Source organism: Pavona decussata, unplaced genomic scaffold (genome assembly GCF_977016875.1).
Source record: "Pavona decussata unplaced genomic scaffold, jaPavDecu1.1 SCAFFOLD_64, whole genome shotgun sequence".
Classification (NCBI taxonomy): domain Eukaryota; kingdom Metazoa; phylum Cnidaria; class Anthozoa; order Scleractinia; family Agariciidae; genus Pavona; species Pavona decussata.
The window spans coordinates 6,457,501-6,477,016 of NW_028145484.1; the positions used below are offsets into that span (position 1 = coordinate 6,457,501).

At 38.8% G+C, this 19,516-nt stretch overlaps 2 protein-coding genes across 6 annotated transcripts in view; both read right to left on the reverse strand.

Annotated features, from left to right (window-relative positions):
* The window catches only part of LOC146478790 (polycystin-1-like protein 2), an 18,515-nt gene extending 11,711 nt beyond the window's left edge, over window positions 1–6,804 (reverse strand). For both annotated transcript variants that reach the window (XM_085112427.1, XM_085112426.1), the window contains exons 1-7: window positions 6,609–6,804; window positions 4,994–5,103; window positions 3,673–3,731; window positions 2,660–2,820; window positions 1,307–2,036; window positions 533–991; window positions 116–281 (exon numbers count right to left, since the gene is read on the reverse strand). In XM_085112427.1, coding sequence (XP_084968553.1) covers window positions 116–281; window positions 533–991; window positions 1,307–2,036; window positions 2,660–2,820; window positions 3,673–3,731; window positions 4,994–5,103; window positions 6,609–6,684 — 1,761 coding nt within the window. In that variant the 5' untranslated portion in view covers window positions 6,685–6,804. The remainder of the gene's footprint in view (window positions 1–115; window positions 282–532; window positions 992–1,306; window positions 2,037–2,659; window positions 2,821–3,672; window positions 3,732–4,993; window positions 5,104–6,608) is intronic.
* A 1,526-nt stretch (window positions 6,805–8,330) lies between these two features.
* LOC146478791 (polycystin-1-like protein 2) overlaps window positions 8,331–19,516 on the reverse strand; it is a 39,359-nt gene continuing 28,173 nt past the window's right edge. For all 4 annotated transcript variants that reach the window (XM_085112420.1, XM_085112421.1, XM_085112422.1 and 1 more), the window contains 7 exons: window positions 19,204–19,419; window positions 18,647–18,895; window positions 17,421–18,167; window positions 16,923–17,159; window positions 13,828–15,150; window positions 11,490–11,661; window positions 8,331–10,998 (listed from right to left, as the gene is read on the reverse strand). In XM_085112420.1, the coding sequence (XP_084968546.1) occupies window positions 9,107–10,998; window positions 11,490–11,661; window positions 13,828–15,150; window positions 16,923–17,159; window positions 17,421–18,167; window positions 18,647–18,895; window positions 19,204–19,419 (4,836 nt within the window). In that variant the 3' untranslated portion in view covers window positions 8,331–9,106. The remainder of the gene's footprint in view (window positions 10,999–11,489; window positions 11,662–13,827; window positions 15,151–16,922; window positions 17,160–17,420; window positions 18,168–18,646; window positions 18,896–19,203; window positions 19,420–19,516) is intronic.

Below are 19,516 nucleotides of genomic sequence, written 5' to 3' on the forward strand. Positions count from 1 at the left end.
CTTGGCATGTTTTATGCGTTTCACCCGACAACATGTGTATAAAATGGCATTATATCACATTCAGTATTCATTTATACAGGCAATCACAATTCCCTGTAACGTCATCAAATTCTACCTTGACAACTAACGTATCTGAAGTCTCAGCCCCCAGAGAATCTACAATCTCGACCAGTATGGTGATGTTGTAATCTTCTGCTTGGTGTCCTTGAGGAAGGATTGTCGTCAGGGAGGGGAGGGATGAGCCACTTTTGATGATAACCTTGCCTTTTGAAGAACTGTAACTGATAACAGAAAAAAATATGAAGCTGCCCTTGTACAACTGATAGATACGAGGATTCTCTTTATGCATCACTTCTATTTTATACTGATTTTAGTTTATATTCTGAAGTTTGAGGAGGGGCAAACCACATTTAGTTGCTGTTGCTTTTGCCGGCCGGTACACTTGTTTAAATTTAGCGTCTTCCAAGGCCGGCCCTTCAAATTTAATAATTTTACCTCCGGCGTTAGCATTATTGAGTTAAATTTTGCTCACCTGAAAGAGTATGATAAAGGCAAATCAGTATCGTACCACTGTGAGCAGTTTACCAAGAAACTTGTTTGCAAAGTGAATCCCTCAGGAGGAGCCACACTACATCCCCCATTATTACAAGTAAACGGAGCTGAATTGGTTTCGAATATTACTTGGTCTCCCTTAACTTGCTCTTCATCTATTAAAGCAACAACCCTCGCTTTATAAATAGTGTTCGCCTCTAAGGAATGTTCCCGTTCGTTGAGTTTTCCAGCTAATACAAAATTTGGTCCATCGAGTTTGGTAAGCAATTTTGTTTCTAAATTTTGGACTTCAGTCCAAGGGTCCTCGGGATTTAGAGAGTATCTCTTGTGTAAGGACCAATGATACCCCGTGAAGACTTGGCAGAGTGGACCTGAACAGCGAGACTCGATAACCGTCCGCTTGCTGATGGTGGCTTTGGGTTGACAGTTGTACGAACATCTAGAAGAATTAAAACAAAACAAAAAGAATTACCGGGTTAACACATAGAGTTAAAATTGCGATATGAGAATCAGGGAAGGATTAATTGCCCTGAACTTGAAAGTGCCATAAAGTTCCAGATGCACTGGTGACAAACTGACTGAACTTGAAACACAGTTTAAATTTCAATGGGGCGTTAAAACTTCGGTCTGTTTTAATAAAGGAGTAACTCTTAACACAGTTGTAAGACTTCCCAGAGAAAAATCTAAGACGAATGTACTGGACATTAAAATACACCACTGATTAGAATGGCAATTCATGACTTCTTAAACTCACCTTACTGTAAAGTTGGTTGGCATCAAGACTGTGATGTAATGATCATCAGTTGAGGTTTTTGAGCGCCGCTTAACTTTGACCCTAATCACATACGTCAGACCCGCCTCCATTCTGTCTACGTCTACCTTAAGGTACGTTTTCGTTCCTCTTAACCTTCCTGGGCCGTACCCATAGCAACCACCTGAATTATGAGAACTTTCATCCTGAACATCAACAAAATGCAAGTCATCCACAGGGAAACTTTCTTCTTTCCTTCGACAATACCAGCTGTATTTTAATCTCCCTCTGTCGAAGGCAGATGATATGGCTGACGTGGATAGAACCACATCTCCTTTCCCTTTTATGGCTCGTTTGACGCCGCTAATGTTTATAACAGGAGGGGGTCGAAGGAGTAAAACATAGCCGTAGTCATAAGCAATAATCCGGTGATCCAGTGAGTCCCTCAACACATAACTGATATATAGATAGCTGTCTCTAGATCTCCTTTGATGCAGGTGGATTTCCTTAGCGTGCCGAGTTAGTGGTCGGGGAAGGAAATTTCCAAAAACTCCTAAATTTACTGCCGCTTTCGATATTTCCCAAGATGCTTTACTTTGCAAGGCTTGGCTGCAAGACGAGTGGATGACTTCAGCATGAAAGTGTTTCTCATCCGTTGTAAAAAGTACTTTAGCTTCAGTTAGGGTCTTGTTGAGATTGATTCTCACAGTTGGTGGAAGACAGGTGTAATTAACTGTCAGTTAGTAAAAAGAAAAGATTTTAGCATCAAAGTATCAGCAGCTTGCCGATTCGTGACTTATTAATGATGCGTTTTTTATCATTTGGACGGAATTTGGTCAGCTGAAGCCGAAATCGAAGAATATGAAAATTATTGCAAACTGACTCCGTTTAAATGAATGTCAATATTTGAAACTTATATTTTGAACTGTGGATTAAAGATCTTTCTTCTATTTGATGGCTCCGTTTAATAAGCTAATAAAACAAACTAGAGTATATGGACTAAATTGAAATCTTCAGTCATATTCATGGATTTCCATATCCCATTTTAGCTCTAACTAAATGTTAAACACTGGGTCAGAAATGTGATTTAATTACTTTAAATTAACTGATCGCTACTCCTTATGCTTTGTAATTAAAGAAATATAATTGTAGTTTAGCTCATTCTTTGTAAGTTAGGTTTGAATGATCTATAAAGTATATTGTATTGTATTGTATGGTATGGTATGGTATGGTATGGTATGGTATGGTATGGTATGGTATGGTATGGTATGGTATGGTATGGTATGGTATGGTATGGTATGGTATGGTATGGTATTGTATTGTATTGAATTGAAGACTAAATTAGGGCCCACTTACAAGGATGTTGCATCTCGAAGTAACGAGGATCAAACATCAAACTGGGATTAACATATTCAGTTTTCAGTTTCTCTACCAATTTGTCCATGTAGTTTCTCTGGTAACCAATAATCATTTCCACCATAAGGGAAGCGATCGTTTGATTAGGAAACGGATGAGGACTGTAAATTGGAAAATCAGAAAACTAAGTGAGCGCTTTCACTACAACGACTGTCGTCGCTAAAAAAGGGAAAAGGTCAAATTTTAAAATACCGAAAAATAATCAGCACCGTTAGAAAGAATTGATGTTAGTGTCAGTAGTTTTTAAAATGGTTACACTTAGTGGAGGTAAAATTTAGAATGCACTTCTGCAGAATTACGACTGAATAGTACTACAGTCCGGATAGTGCTGCTCAGTCGTTTTAATGATGTGAACTCTCACCTTTTAAGGCAAGCAATCACGTAGTTATCATTCACAGAATGGTGGCGTTAAGGGCGATTTAGACGGTACGATTTGTCGCATGCGACACCCTTACGCCATGCCCACAACACGAATCGCGTCGTGTAAATCAACCTACAACATCCTTACGACAGACGCACACAACACGAAAAATGTAGTAGGATTTTAAAACATGTTTTAAGATCCTACGACAATCGTAGGTATAGGCAATGTTGAGTGACGAGAGTTGTGTGCGATGTCTTGCATGGCGCGAGCAGCGCGCGCACTAGAAATCACATGCGACAGTCGTAAGCAAATTTGTATCGTCTAAATCGGCCTTTAAACAACCACACAAAACAAATATAGGTACAGCTGCAACAACTTAGGCTACGACGTGTATAAACACAGACAGTACTGCTAACTACTATTACTACTACTAATAGCGATAATAATAACAATAATGTCTTAGCAACAGTAACAACAACAATAGAAGTTAGTAACAGTAACAACAATCAGAAAAGGAACGATAATCATAATCATAATAATGTAGTTTCGATTTACCCTGCATTATATATTAACAACAGAGTTACTTTACCCGAATCTTGCAAATTCAGCCGATATAAAACCAGGAGAGCCGCTCACCATACTTTTAACCTGGTAACAATAAATTATCATCATACTTAACAAATAATTATACTTCTCTACCAAATTTCAGCGATGAGACAATATTACTATTAGTATCGCATGAATAAGACATCAGGCTATTCAAAGCCAAATCGACTTAATTATAACCCACCAATACTTACAACGTAAAGTTGTATCAAGTTCAGGCTAGTAATCGTACAGCTTACTCTGGACTCGCTTCTGAAGTAAAGTCTTATATTTTATTTTACCCGTTTTTACTGCTCATTTGAAATGTTAAAAATATCGTCGCTCTCAACATTGTCATAAAGAAAGGTTCTTACATATATTTTTAATACAATTACTATCTTTTCACAGATAGAGTTCGCGAGAACCTCCTTTTTAACATGTTAAAACAGCATTACTTTAGCTAGGAGCTTTGTAACTACAGTTAACTCTCTCGTAAGCGACCCCCCTTTGGGGCACAAAGTGGTCGCCTACGGGAGGTGATCGCTTACGGGGAAGATCAACAAAATAAGGCTAATAGTAGATTGATTAATTAATTAATTACATAAAAGTATTACCTTAGCAGCTAAACCTAGGCAAATAGAAACTAATTTATTTGATTTTGTTTACATCCATTCACTCTTCTGATGAAACTTTGTATAACATTTTGGAACAGATCGCTGTAACAATTCCCGTTTACCTACAGATCTTATTATAGGCATCTTCTCTGTCTGTAAGCTGTTATTATCTGTCAGCAGTCCGGGGTCAGGTGCGAGGTACGTCAATAAAAATTGAACTTTTGTTACTTCTGAGTAATGATTTACGAACGATCATACGTGATTATGTTGGGTGGTCGCTTACCAGAAACGAGAAACAAAAGAATATGCCAATTTTCGGGTCTAAAAAGTGGTCGCGGTCCGTTAAGAAGTTTGGGTGGTGGTCGCTTACGAGAGAGCTCTTGAAACAGTATTAAACTGAGAAACAAAACGGTTGTTTACGAAGTGGTCGCTCACGGGAGGCGGTCGCTTGAGAGAAGTGGTCGCTATGAGAGAGTTGACTGTACTTATATAAATATAACCCTCCACTAGTAACTGCACTGTAGAGGTGGCTCACTTGAAAGCTTTGCTCTTTTGGCTGCTACGCACTTTTCAAATGCAATGCAGAATTCAACATGGTAAAAAGCCAGCTCTATTTCTATTCTATTCTTACTTACTATAATTATTGTTTTTATAACGAATAAGTGTGAATAAATGAGCTTGAACTTGCCATGGCTGTCATGATCTGCTTACCTGGTTTGACACGTTTGTCTTCAAACTGTTATAGGAAGGACTTGTCGTGTTCGCATAGTCCAAATTAAAGTTTGTTGATCGTACAATAAGCCTTACAACAAAGTGGTCCTCTGATAGAAAGAGAAGATGCATAAAAATATTATATTAATTCACACAAAGCTGATGAAAGGAAACAATGAAAATAATTTATTCCATTTCATAACGTAACTACTGTTTAAAGAAGAAAATAAACAATTTATCTTTTCCAATAAATAGCCCTTTTCACGGTTAATTTTTTTCATTTGCATTACAATGTTATCCAACGTGGATACAAGGCAATTTCTGGCTAAAACTACAAAATAGCCCGAAATTGTCTCACATGCATGCTAGATTTCATTGTAATTCAAATGAGCAGAGTTAACCGTGAAAAGGGCTATTTTCGCGTGCAGCACCGCCTTTAAATAGGCGTTGAGGATTTTAATTTTTAATAGGCTTTCATTTCCTGAAAGCAGCCATGTCACGCGTTTTAGTATAACTTAAGAAATGTTGAACAAATCCGTGATTCAAAGGAACCTATTTCAGTGTTGTTGAAAATTATTCTTTAAAATGATTTTTTGAAACTACGGATAGCGATGATCGGCATGACTTACAGCTTGAAACATTGTTGGCCAGTTGTTTTTCAAATCTTTCCCTTTTGCCTTGGCCGAAAAATCTTAGTACCCGCTAATGGGCTTGTTCTCACTTTCATAAAATCATGTGATTATTTTATTTGTCTTGACGCCATTTTACGTAGTTCAGTTTAATTTCAGTACAATTTTGATCCAAAACAGAGTAGAAATCCTAACTACAGTACGTGAACCTTTTGGGGCTACGATCAAAAAGATTAAGGTTGTGTTCGATTGTCCGTATCCGGAATAAGAATAAGTGGAATAGCTGTTAAGTGTATTTGGAAGACATTTTTGCAAACTCTCGCTGACATAAAATAATTTAAGAGCAACATTTTGTGCTCCAGTAACTTCACAAACCTCTTATGAAAAGCGTCCACAACATAACAACCAGCGCCATCACGAAAGTGTTGATCAATAGATATCACTTGAGTGCGTGGAGGACTGGTTTAGAGTGGCAGTCAGGTTTAAAAACACAATTTTAACCTGCTGAATTCACTTTTCAGCGAAGCGAAAGTTAACCGCTATTAATGCTCATAAGAACTTATACCCTGGTTGAATTTAAATGATAATAATTATTCATGAAGGTGAATGAGAATTCTACATGCCACACGCAATATTATATTCTGGCACTCGACTTAGAACAATGGACAAGAAATTTAGCTTTCAAATTGATCGTCTTTCGGGAACATTTTAATTTTGTTTACTGAACTTGTTTTGTTTGGTTTCCCGAAGAAACTACAAAAATGGTGCGAGTTATGCATTGTAAATGTAATAAAAATTCAAGCTACGTGCCCTCTGCTTAGTTGAAATCAACGCCGATTTAAAAATAGTTACCAAAAAGACACGATATGCCCGGTTTATTTTTTCGAAATGTGCTATTCTCGTCGAGTAATATTTTGTTATGAAAAACGTCGCAATAATGAAAACAAATTTCTGTTATAAACGAAGAAAACAATAGAGTAACTTACCCAAAGGTACAAGCTTGACTTCTTGAAAACCAAATATGATCAATAGCAGCATGATCACATAATTGACAATATCCATGTTTAAGCAGCGTTCATATAACAAAGTTTATCTTGAATTGAAGATACTAATTGTGTCCAAAGCTGTAAATATGTCGAAGTACCCCAAGAACCAAAGTATTACTTCGTCTTTCAGCCAGATTCAATTTAAAAATAAAACACTGACAAAGCAAATGTCTTGATGAGCGAGACAGGTCGAAAAATATATGCCGTATCATGGCAACCTGGTTAATGTGCAACACCGAGCCAGAGGAAGCCAAACAGTTAAAAGGACCAGCTTATCATGTCGATGTATTGGTAGTGTAACATTTTTGAACAATTTGTGGAGCACTCCGGTCAACGCAAGTTTGCAACTGAATAACTGGACCTTTTAAGTAAAAGGGTTTTCAAATGACCAGTTCTACGTCACTATAATGTTTTCAATGGCTAAATTTTTGGCAGTTGTCAAAGCTGACGCAGACAAGAAAGGGTTATTTTTAGCAGCGCGGAAATTTATTCACCAAAGCTCAAAGTGATTAACTTATATAGGGCTAACGATAACTGGTTTATTTTTCGCATGAGAAAACTTGAAAAGTGAGCATAAAAGAACTGATGAAATATTTTCTCTCCTTTTATTTATTTGTTTATTTTTTGGTGTTATTTTTCCTTGACGGGCAGTTTTTATTATTGGATAAGTACCAAGGCCAAACTGTGATTGACGTGTGGTCTTCGGAACGTCTAACAATAGAATAAAGATTCCGAAAAAAGTCATTGGGTCTTCCACATAATAAAATTGTATAATTAAGTTGATAGACATATTTTGTCTTTTGAGTCAGTGGCACAAGCATATTATAAATTACGAGTATGCCGGTGTCACTGACTCAAAAGATATATCTATCATTTTTCCACCAGGTTACACCATGGCCGTGGTTATTCCACCCAAAAACATGATTTCCCAGTATATTTTCCTTTGTTAAAATAGTGCGACTTTTAATTTACCCGGATAATTATTCCACAAGCGCTCGTTGGATATTTAACAATTAGACGGCGAGCTCGAGGTTTCTATCGGCTGATAGTTGGCGAGAGGCAAAGCCCCAGCCAACTATCAAAGCCGATAGAAACCGAGAGCGAGCCGTCTAATTGTTTTAGCATACCTCAGTGATAGATCTATGAAGCAAAAAATCTTTTTATTTCATAAATTTTGATATATTTATGCAATGGTGCATGCTAAATCGGGCGCGCTCTGACAAACTGCCGTCTATCGATCGATAGACGGCACCTGTGTAGCCAATCAGATTACGCGTTACGCGATAGTCAGTCACTGAGGTATGCTAATAGATGATAGATACCCAACGAAGCGCGTAGCGCCAAGTTGGCTATAATCATCTCGTATCCGACCAGCGCGAGTGGAATAATCGTTTTATTAAAGCAATAAAAAAAAGTATTGCTAGATGTTGCTAATTTCACTTGCAAGAACAACCAGAAGACAATTTACTAGTCGCTTTTTCCCGTGCATGGTATAATGGCCCATATATCATGGCCGTTAAGCTAATCAAATCCCTGGAGTTGCATCATACAATCATCCAGTTTTAAATAAATTCCACTATTTTACTATTGCCATGTTATCATGGTCAGCTATTGTTTCAGCCCCCTTTCCCCTTTTACACTCCAAGCCACGCTTCTCAGACAGTTGTTTATGGACGGGGTTTATTCAATATAATCACTTAGTTTTTTTATTTACAGGTGATATTGCAGTGACGCAATTAATTTTATACCTGACGTTCGTCATTTCAAAGATCCGTATATCGTATATTCTTCTCTAGAGACAAAGCTGTATCTAAACAAGAAATTTCGATTTTTGTTGTTATGAAGAAAGTGCTAGAATCAATCAGGGTTGAGCCATTACATTTTCTTCACCTCTGGACTGAGAAGAGGAGGTCTGGACGCGAGATTGATATCTAATCTTAAGCCTCTACTTCCCTTGAACAAAACAGGCTAAAATACTATTTAAAGTGGTCCTAATTATCGACAGCACAGCAAGCACAGTAAAACTTTTTTAAAGTTCTAATGTTACTAAACTCACAGCTAAGAATTTTTTTTGTACAGCTCAGATTGTCAAAGCTAGACTACAAAGTTCCGCCATGAACAGACAGACTTTCAGCACCAGTTGATTGGTGCATAAGGCGGTAATTTACAGTGATAAGAGTTTCATATTATGGTTGGGAAATCTTACACAGTTCTATATACCACAGTAAATGAGAGTCGCATGACGACATATGCGAGGCAGGTGATTATCGATTTGATGATGTTTGAAACACTACAAGCCTTGTGCAGAGAAAACATTTCACGAAAACAACGCATCATATCGAACGACCTTTCCCTTATAATTTCTCCAATTTGTTATTAATGGTTGGTATTTTAAGGAAATTTGTTGTCCACAAAAAGTCCTAAAACAGTCTGTACAATCACTCTGTGATCACGTGTGGTTCACTTTCTCGTCTCGCTCTTAGAGTCAAAGCAACCGAAGGACCCATCTGTAGATTTGTCTGCACGATATACTTGTCTCCAGTGGTTGAGAATCTTCTAAGTGTGTTGTTGTTGAGTCTTAATACGGCACCAATGTTAGCAAGCCCTTTACGAACATTATCAATGGTCTCGTCGTCATCCACCATGGACTCAGGAAGGTCGCCCAAAAGATTCATAAACTCTGTATTGGAGACATTTCTATCAGACGCTATCGATGGTGCGATCACAGTCTCGGGGAGATCCTCTAGCACATCTAACAGTTCCGTATTAGCGTCATCACTAGAGGCGACCGGAGGGACGCTGGGAATGTCAAGGTCATCAAATGACGCAGCCTGGTTGAGTTGACCAGCGTCTATAGTATCCTCAGCGGTGATTTTGTCATGCGCATTCACGTTATCATCAAGTAACACATGCTGCGATGAACAGTCAACTCGATCCCAGGTGTCAACATAAGGAGGGTAATCTGATGGCAGAGCGGTGAAGCTGCCGACACATTCTTGTCTTAATTTTATTTTCGATTCGTTTCTTGACCTGTCGTAGAGCTGATGACGATAGCCAAAATTTCCCAACTTTCGCTTTAGAGCCTCGTACAAGCGCGTGAATCGCGCTAAATAATACTGCTTGATGAAGTCGCCAAGCTCAGCATCCGCAAATTTGCCGCCTGATAACTCTTTGACGCTCCCATAGGATTCGTTTAGAATCGCTATAAACATGTTTATGAGAATAAAAGCCATGCTGAGCATGTAGCTGAATACGTAAATAGGTCCCAGAACGCGGTTGGAAGATTGATATTCATAAAAATGCAAGTCCCCTCCGAGGAACTTTTGAATCAGGGTGCCCAGTGCATCTATGAATGAACTGTAGGATTCAATTTCATTTCCGAATAACAGCAATCCTAGAAGTGTAAATGCGAGCATGTTGATGAAGAAAAGGACAGAATAAGACGCCATATGAGGCGACGAAAGTTTGAGTGAGGCAACCATTTGGCAGACATGTCTATTAAATCGAATGATTCGTAGAAATTTCACCGTGACTATAAACACCACTACCGATAATACAATTAATTCCAGATCGGACCAGAACAAGATATAATCCACACTTGTTGTCTCGAACGGGTTGGCTTGCACATGTTTTACAAATGAGGTTAAGTAGTTTTCTTTAAAGAAAAAGAATGTGACTGTTGTGATAGCAGAAACAAGCTGCAGCAGGTTCATCCAGTTCCAAAATGAGGTAAAGTACGAGCAGGACTGGCGATAAATCTTCACAGCCTCCAGTAAAAGAAAATAAGCGATTAAAAGTAACAAAATAATTTGACAAGCCACAAAGAGAGAGTGAAGCTTGGGGTCAGAGGTAGCATATATAGAAAGCGTGTCAAACCGCGCCCACGTTTCCGGTCTTCCAGTTGGAATAACTTCGTAAAGAAACTTTGCCACGCTAAACAAAGAGGTCGACGGCTCAAAAACCGTAAACTCTACGAAGACTGCTGCCGTTCTTTCATCAATCCACTCATTGCTTTCTAGATTGCGGACAACTCTCAAAGCTGTTCGCGAGTTGTATCCAAGATCAGCGACATAGCCCCCACCGTTATACATTGAGTGCCTCCCATAATACGACAAGGTATTCAGCTCCCGTGAGGTGTTATAACGCCAAGGTTTTGGACACAGCCTCAGCAGTTCATACACAGAGTCGTATTGACTAATATTCTTTACCGGTATCCACCCAGGCAAATGAAAGCGTGTACCGTCTTCGTCGAGGAGTGAATAAGTCGGAATGCATTTCTTGAACAAGCGGTTGATCTCAGAATACACCTTGGCAACCTGACATGGATATTCTAATGGAAAAGAAAGGGAAGAATTGTAATAAACGTAACAAAACCAATTTTTATTTCATGTACTATGGCCCCTTATTAGAACGGTACCGAGAACTCGCAGTTCTCAGCAAAGTGTAGGAGAAGAAACCAACGAAGAACATTCTCCCCTCTCGGACGCGAATTTGCTAAATATGTATGGTTGTTAGGTAAAACTGGCATCTCTAAACGTGGTCAAAAGAAATTGTGTATTGACTTAGCTTGTTTTGCATCTGATGAACTACTTCCCTACCAATCCAAACAAACGTATCACCTTTATCAATTGATGAGATGTAAAAGCCTTCTGAATTGTCTGTCGTCTGTCTATCAGTCTATTTGTTAGGCTCTCATTTCCTTATCTATCCGCCTCTCGGTCTGACAGCTATCTGTGTTCTGGTTTTTCCGTTTGTCTACTTATCTCCGGGTTGGCCCGTCTGTAATTTGGTTGACTATTTATAATTATTTGCATGTCTTACCCGCCTTGATTCTGATTTGTTTGAATCTGGGCATGCCCACTAAGAAGGCCTCTCTGGTGCTGATGTAACCCTCTGGACCGATAAACCGCTGGTCATTGTACCATGTGTTGTCATAGACTCCTGGAATAAACTCCTCCTTGATCCAGCCCCAGAAAGCATCTTTAGAATCCACCTAGAAAGCAAAAACAAAAATAACAAAATTTGTAAGCGTCACATCCCTCCACGCTACGATGACAATTAATTTACTTGAGAGTTCCTCAATGAAAAGAAAACTCGACTTAATATTTCACATAATATATGATAGAATGCTAAAATAGGTTTCGAGAGAGAAACATTAAAAGCCTGCGTCATGGTTTCCGTATTTGAAACAAGTCACCAATATTCAGTGTTAACATCTGTATTCCCTTACTTACTGAACAGACTTCATTGTGGTACAGCTTATTGTGACCTCGCCACAAACACGTGCTATGAGCTTCAAACTTTTAAGCTAATTGCCGAAGAATTATGGGGCTGTGCCTTTGAAATTAAGGAGGCTCGCGGCAGTTTTTTTGAACTTAGGGTGGAAGATTTGAAATTACAATCTCGCATACAAGATAAACTTCGATCTCCTTCATATACTACATCATCATCTCAACATATGATCAAAGTTAATTTTCTCATCGGTTTCCAAGCAACAGTTATTACCATAGCAACGGAAGTGCATAGCCCCCTTATTTTAAACATTGTCGATTATCTCGAAATCTAGTCAGACACTTCATGACGAAACTTTAGGGATTTAAACTACTCAATCTAGACAACTTGTAGGCGAAATTTGGAAAAAATCTGTACGAGCGTTTTCAAGTAAATAATGAGCCAATTTTTATGGGGTGATTTTGTTTATTTCCGCATTTTTCACCAATATCTCTGGCAAAATAAAACTTCACACTCTGTCTTTTCTGTTAAAGGGTCATTTCTCATAGCAAAACATTCTTTGTATATTGAGTTTCATGGGTGTCTCCGATTTTAAGATTTTAAGATATTTATGTTATTTATGTTATCCCGGTCTATTCCACTGCTATTCACGTGCTGTGAATATTTATGATTACGCGAAGTCGTGCAAAAGGTAAAATTTACATAAATATATGCTCCTGCTTCTCAAGTCTTCCATTGTAAATTTTGCCTTTTGCACGACTTAACATTATGATAAATATTCAAAGCACGTGAATAGTAGTGAAATAGACTGGGACAAACAAAATGAAATTCTTGTTCGGAGAAAGCGAATAACGACTGAAACTTGACCAAGATTCAGCCTTCTTATCTAGCACCGGTTTCGGTTCCTGAGCCTAAAACTAGCGTGGATATCGAAAAGAATTCTTACTTTAACTTTTTCATTCATCTGTGCTTTATTTTCACTGTATTTAAACATAAATATCGTAAAATCGGAGACACCCCTGAAGCTCAATATACATTTAGAATGTTTTGCTACGAGGAAAGACCCTTTAACAGAAAAGACAAAGTGTCAAGTTTTATTTTGCCAGATATATTGCGGGAATAAACAAAATCACCCCGTAAAAATTGATTCATTATTTACTTGAAAACGCTCTTACAGATTTTTTTCTAATTTCGAATAGTTTAAATCCCTAAAGTTTCGTCATAAAGTCTCTGACTAGATTTCGAGATAATCGACAATGTTTAAAATGAGAGGCTATGCACTTCCGTTGCTATGGTAATAACTGTTGCTTGGAAACCGATGAGAAAATTAACTTTGATCATATGTTGAGATGATGATGTAGTATATGAAGGAGATCGAAGTTTATCTTGTATGCGAGATTGTAATTTCAAAACGTCCACCCTAAGTTCAAAAAAACTGCCGCGAGCCTCCTTAATTTCAAAGGCACAGCCCCATAATTCTTCGGCAATTAGCTTAAAAGTTTGAAGCTCATAGCACGTGTTTGTGGCGAGGTCACAATAAGCTGTACCACAATGAAGTCTGTTCAGTAAGTTAGGGAATACAGATGTTAACACTGAATATTGGTGACTTGTTTCAAATACGGAAACCATGACGCAGGCTTTTAATGTTTCTCTCTCGAAACCTATTTTAATACTCTATCATATATTATGTGAAATATTAAGTCGAGTATTCTTTTCATTGTGGAACTCTCAAGTAAATTAATTGTCATCGTAGCGTGGAGGGATGTGACGCCGCGAGCCTCCTTAAAGCTATTTAGTAGCACTTTCCAGTTACTTTGGGTTTGATCCTTGTACAAATACTGCAGAATTAGTGTGTTAACCCCTTTTGACTTTGAAAAGGTAACATGTTAAAACAAAATAACACTATATGAATAGAGTGAAATATAACCTGTTCTTCAAAGGATTCCTTGAAAACGTCCTCTAAACTCGCCGTGAGCCTGTATCGATTGTATCCTCGATTTCCATAAACCACCAAAAAAAGACAAACGACAAACACCAGAAACAACACGATCTCCACCAGAGTACTGATGGTCTCTACAATACTCTCTCTAGTCTTTCGCGCTGCGACGAGTTCATCTCCCTTAGGCGCTATAACGCTGACGTGTTTACTAACGTTCAAGGTAGAATCTTTCACTGACTGAGCGGTCTTTTCTTCTGGCGGTTTTTTAAGAACCAGTGCAAAAAGCAATGCTATGGCGACCACCTTGATGGGCTGCATGACCGCTACGTCTTGAAAGAAAGAGATCAGAGCGGATGTAAGCCACTGGTTGGCTATTTCTTTCCCCCATTGGACGCTGTAGAATATGATGAAGGTTCCAGCTGCATGTGAAGAGAGTATGCAGAGTGTCCAGCCGATATATACAAAGAAATGGGGAAGACAGCCAGGAGTCTTGATCTTCTGGTTTTTGCTTGAATTTGGGATGCTGTCGCCTAATTCTTCATCTTGTCGACCCCGAGACTGTTGTTGATTGCCATACGGAATCTTAATATTGCGAAATATAGTTGCAATAAGAAAGTTTAGTGGCACAACAATCACAGCACTCTGAACTCCTATTACCAGCTGCTTTAAACTCAATCGCAAAGGACCAAACTTCACCGTATCTTCTTGCTTTTCACCAAACTGATAGAACATTGCTCCTGCAAGCATTGCGCATAGCAACACGCAGACGCAACAAGACAGCCTTTGCGCACGAGTGAATGGACTGTGTGGAGGCCTCGTCACTACTGAAAGCCATATATGGCCATCACCCAAGCTCTTAGAGACACGTGTTGAAAACTGGTACTTGAAGCTTGAGAGATCCTTTTTACTTGCTAGAGGTATGTCGACCTCTAACTCGCCGTCTTCTTTGTCAACTGCAACCCATCGATTACAAATGAAATACCACTTCTCATCGGTCTCCAAGTCCTTGATGACGACTTGATTGACGTACCAGGAAGGGTTATTACCCTCGTTATCATGCCAAATCTTGATCATAATCGGAGAGCGTAGATTATCTGGCAACGAAATTATAAAGTTGTTGATACTGGCTCGGGCGAACAGTCTTTTGGCGCTGTATCTGTCAAATAAATACAAGGCTTCGCTGCGTGTCTCCTCACCGTAGACAATCATGGCCACGTTGGCTGATGTACCAGAACCTCTCCACATCCCAGTATACACTGAAATTTCGAACAGACGCTCGCCTTCCACTTGGAGACGTAGATTTTCAACTGCCTGTCAGACGAAAAGAGAATGAGAGTACTTTTGGGCAAATACGACCCAAAATGAGTGAAAATATTAGTCGCCCATGTTACACTGTTGCCAGAGCACGCGTAAAGAAAACTCTTACAATTAAAAGCTTACGTTTGAAGAAAAGAAAACATCGTATGATAAGTTTGTGGAAAGCTGAGTAATACGTCTGTGTATTCGTTCGTTCCTTCGTTCGCTCGCTCGCTCGCTCGTTCGTTCGTTCGTTCGTTCGTTCGTTCGTTCATTCATTTATTCATTCATTCATTTATTTTTTGCATTGTTATTGATCCAGGCTGACTCAGTTATTCGTTCGTTCGTTCGTTCATTTATTCATTCGTTTATTTTTTTTTCATTGTTATTGATCCAGGTTGACGCAGTCATTTGTTCGTTCGTTCTTTCGTTCGTTCGTTCATTCATTCATTCATTCATTCATTCATTCATTCATTCATTCATTCATTCATTCATTCATTCATTCATTCATTCATTCATTTTTTTTTTCATTGTTATTGATCCAGGTTGACTCAGTTATTTGTTCGTTCGTTCTTTCGTTCATTCATTCCCTTCTTCCTTTATTCATTGGTTTGTTTCGTTCGTTCGTTCGTTCGTTCGTTCATTCATTCATTTTTTTCATTGTTATTGATCCAGGTTGACTCAGTCATTCGTTCGTTCGTTCTTTCGTTCATTCATTCCCTCCTTTATTCATTGGTTTGTTTCGTTCGTTCGTTCGTTCGTTCGTTCATTCACAGCATTCATTCATTTTTTTCATTGTTATTGATTCAGGCTGACTCAGTCATTCGTTTTTTTGTTCATTCATTCCCTTCTTCCTTTATTCATTGGTTTGTTTCGTTCGTTCGTTCGTTCGTTCGTTCATCCATTCATTTTTTTCATTGTTATTGATTCAGATTGACTCAGTCATTCGTTCGTTCGTTCTTTCGTTCATTCATTCCCTTCTTCCTCTATTCGTTGGTTTGTTCCTTTCGTTCCTTTGCTCGTTCGTCAATTCCTTCGTTAATCCAGCCCTTATTTATCTATCATTAATATATGTATCAAAGGTTTTAAGGAAAACCATAAAAACAAGATTTGCTCTTCTTTTTGTTGAAAACTTACTACACGACTTGCATTAATCACACACTACACTTAATCAATAGGCCATTTCCGAGTTGCTTTGAAAGGTTGAGTGCAAAGTCTTAGTTTTTATTCACATGCAAACAAAACCAATTTTCATATGAAAAGCTTTGCACTTAGCCTCGCTTTCATAATGAGGTTCACAGCAACTTGGAAATGGCCCATTAGTTTTCACAATATCATAAGAAAAGAACAGCAAAAGAAAACAAACAGACGGTTGGAGCTAAAAATGAACACGAAACAGATTTACAGTTAACACGCTTTCTAGCATCGTATAGTCTATTTTGTAGTTGGGTGCTTAGTGACCTGGCCTTTGGGTGAAAGCGAGGCTGGGGTTGACTCACTGCTTTTCAATGAGAATCCTGTTGTTCTCATGCTAATTTGGATTTACGTATGAAAGCACTGAGGTTTGCATGAAAACCAAGCCAACCCCAGCCTCGGTTCTCACTCAAAGGCCCGATCAGTAACAAGCAACTGTAAAATGGCTACAGTCTCTCCGCGAGACTTTTATATTATCCCGCTCGGCTCTAGTCTACCCTAGCTCAGTTGTCAACCCGACGGCTATTCAAAACGTTTTAGGTTAGACTCTCGTCAAAGAGTCACAACAAACTGAAACCAGTTTATTTGCTTACTTTATTTTCATCTTTCCTGTCCGCACGTCTGGCAATCAGGAGTCCAATAATCCACAAACCAAATATGGATAATACCGTCGATAACACGACCACGTTTCCAGACTCGAAGATGTCAGGAAACTGTTTGAATACGTAATCAAAGTCGATTGGGTTCGGAGCCACCAGAAAATTCCCTCCAAATGAGGATAAGTGGTTGCAAAGACACTGCAGCGCCACTGGTGTTGATTTGGGACCCACCTAGTTCAATGCAAAAGTAAATAAATAATAAATGCATTATTATGTAAAAGAGATGACTGTTGGTTGGTTGGTCTCTTAAGTGTAAGAATTACAGAATATTTCAGCACAGTCGTTTGAAGGCAGATTTTAAGAATAGAGTTTACATTTTTTTTTCGGAGGGCGGGGAGAGCTGTTGCACGTGTTATTAGCACTGCCTGTCCAATAGAATCCCTAAATCACCATCAATGCTGTTTTGGGTAGTCATCAGTAAAGCTCACTTACCCTGCATCCCTCCTTAGACCAGGCTTCTGCTGTCCCGTTCCAATACTGGCACGTTCCCATTGTCACTTCCAGCGTGTAGTTGACATCTGTGCTAGCGTTGAATGTAGGTTTGATATCCACAATTGGAGTAGGAGTAGTTGGAGGCTCTTTGACACCAACACAAGACCTCTTCTGGCGTCCGTTGCTAAAACAACCACGCTTAACGCGCTTCACGTAACTTGGCGTAGTTTCATTGATCTTCGTGTGATTGTGGAGCATTCCATACGCAATACCAAGATAGTGAAGTCCCGTATGACCAGTTATAGAGGAAGAGAGTGTTACTGTAAAAGGATCTGTGCTGCAATTTGTGTATTTTTTTTCCCCGGAGTAGTTACACGAGCTGTAATCGGGAACAACAGCACTATAATTGTAATTTTCCATAGTTGGCCTCTGCGCGTACCGTACGTATAACGTCAAGTTCTTATTGCCAGAGGGTACAATCTTGATCGAGATGGCGTATTCTGATCCAGGGAATACAATCTTGTGAAATTGCATCGTTCCATTATTGCTTGGTTTCACGAAGTAATTATGAGGTTCCTTGGCATCTGGTTTCTCTAGCAGTGGAATGAGGAGCTCCACATCTTGCTGAAGGTTGGAGATGTTGAGTCTGTTACCGTTCTCGTCCTTCAGTTCAAAATCCAAAACAGATGATTTGATGTTACTGGCGCCTTTGTCCCACGTATAAGGATTGGACTTGAAAGTTACAAGCTGAGGATAAGAGGTAATATATCAAACAAGAGAAAGCGTGATTCATCAGATATCCAAACACTGAGAAGGAGGTTGAAAAAACGAGGCGCAGCCGAGTTTTTTTAAACGACTTCGAGGTGTTTGGATATCTGATGAAACACACTTTCGAGTGTTTGATATGGCTTCTCACATCAGCAATAATTCTTGGAGAAATTCAAGGCTAAAGTTGGCAAAATATTATGGTAATTAGGATAACATATCCAAACCACGGTCATAGTAGTGATTTTCTTTGTTTTCTTTTGATGGATTATTAATGAGTTTGAGAAAAAATGATAAACGACCAGTAAAATGAAAAAGACAGAAGCTATATAACCTGCCATGTTCCCAGTTTCATTAAATTATATGTTTTGAACTTTTTAAAGACATCTCCAGTCTGTCTTTTAGTGCGGCTGTGTGAAATTTTAACTCCGTTTAAAAATAGGATAAAGAAGAAGACTAACCTGACTCGACAGATAGTTTTTGTCATTGGTATTGCCTCCTATCAGCTCGTGCGTAGATGGAAGAGTAACTTTAGAGCCCAACGCTCCAAGAGGTCTGTCCCCAATTCTCGAGGGAACTTGGCGGTCAATTACCATGAAGAGAGACTTGGCCTTGAGTATGCTAGGTTTTTCATAGAGCTCTTTATTATTCTCCACGTTAGTGCCCACGCGGTTGACAAGACCCAGGATTTGTTTCGAATACAATTTGCTCTGGGAATAAATAAGAAAACGACGCTGATATAAAACATGCAAACCATTAACCTGCCTTTAGAAGTCTCGCTAAAGGGAAATAGGGGACGTCTGCTCGCATGCTAGCAACCAATGAGAAAAAATATTGTTTTATGGTCGTACAACGTTTCAAAAATGCTGTTTTAAAACTAATTAAAGAGTTTAAGGAACTAAAAAAAACAACAACAATCAAACAGCAACAGGGGAATAAGACTATTCATAATTCATTTTAACATGACAAACTTATGTTAGCAAAGTGAATTGGCTACAAAAAAGACATCTTGTTTTACCTTCTCCCTCCTCTCATTGGTGATTACAATCAGCGATTCGTCCTCCTCACTTCTGTCCTCCTTAGCTTCATAAGCGGTGATATCCAGCAAGTTTCCCATTCCATTCAGCAGCGCTGTCCCAACTTGTTCAACAAGTTCTTCATTATGCCTTGACTTGTTTTTCACTGTTTGAGTCATAAAACCAGCCATTGAGTCCAACAAATTGACTGCTTTCTCCTATGGTGAGTGACGAAAGAGTGTTAACATTTATTGTCAGCAGAAGCAATGGAAAATTGACAGAAAAGTCAAAGAAAACCTGAAAAAAAGGTAATTT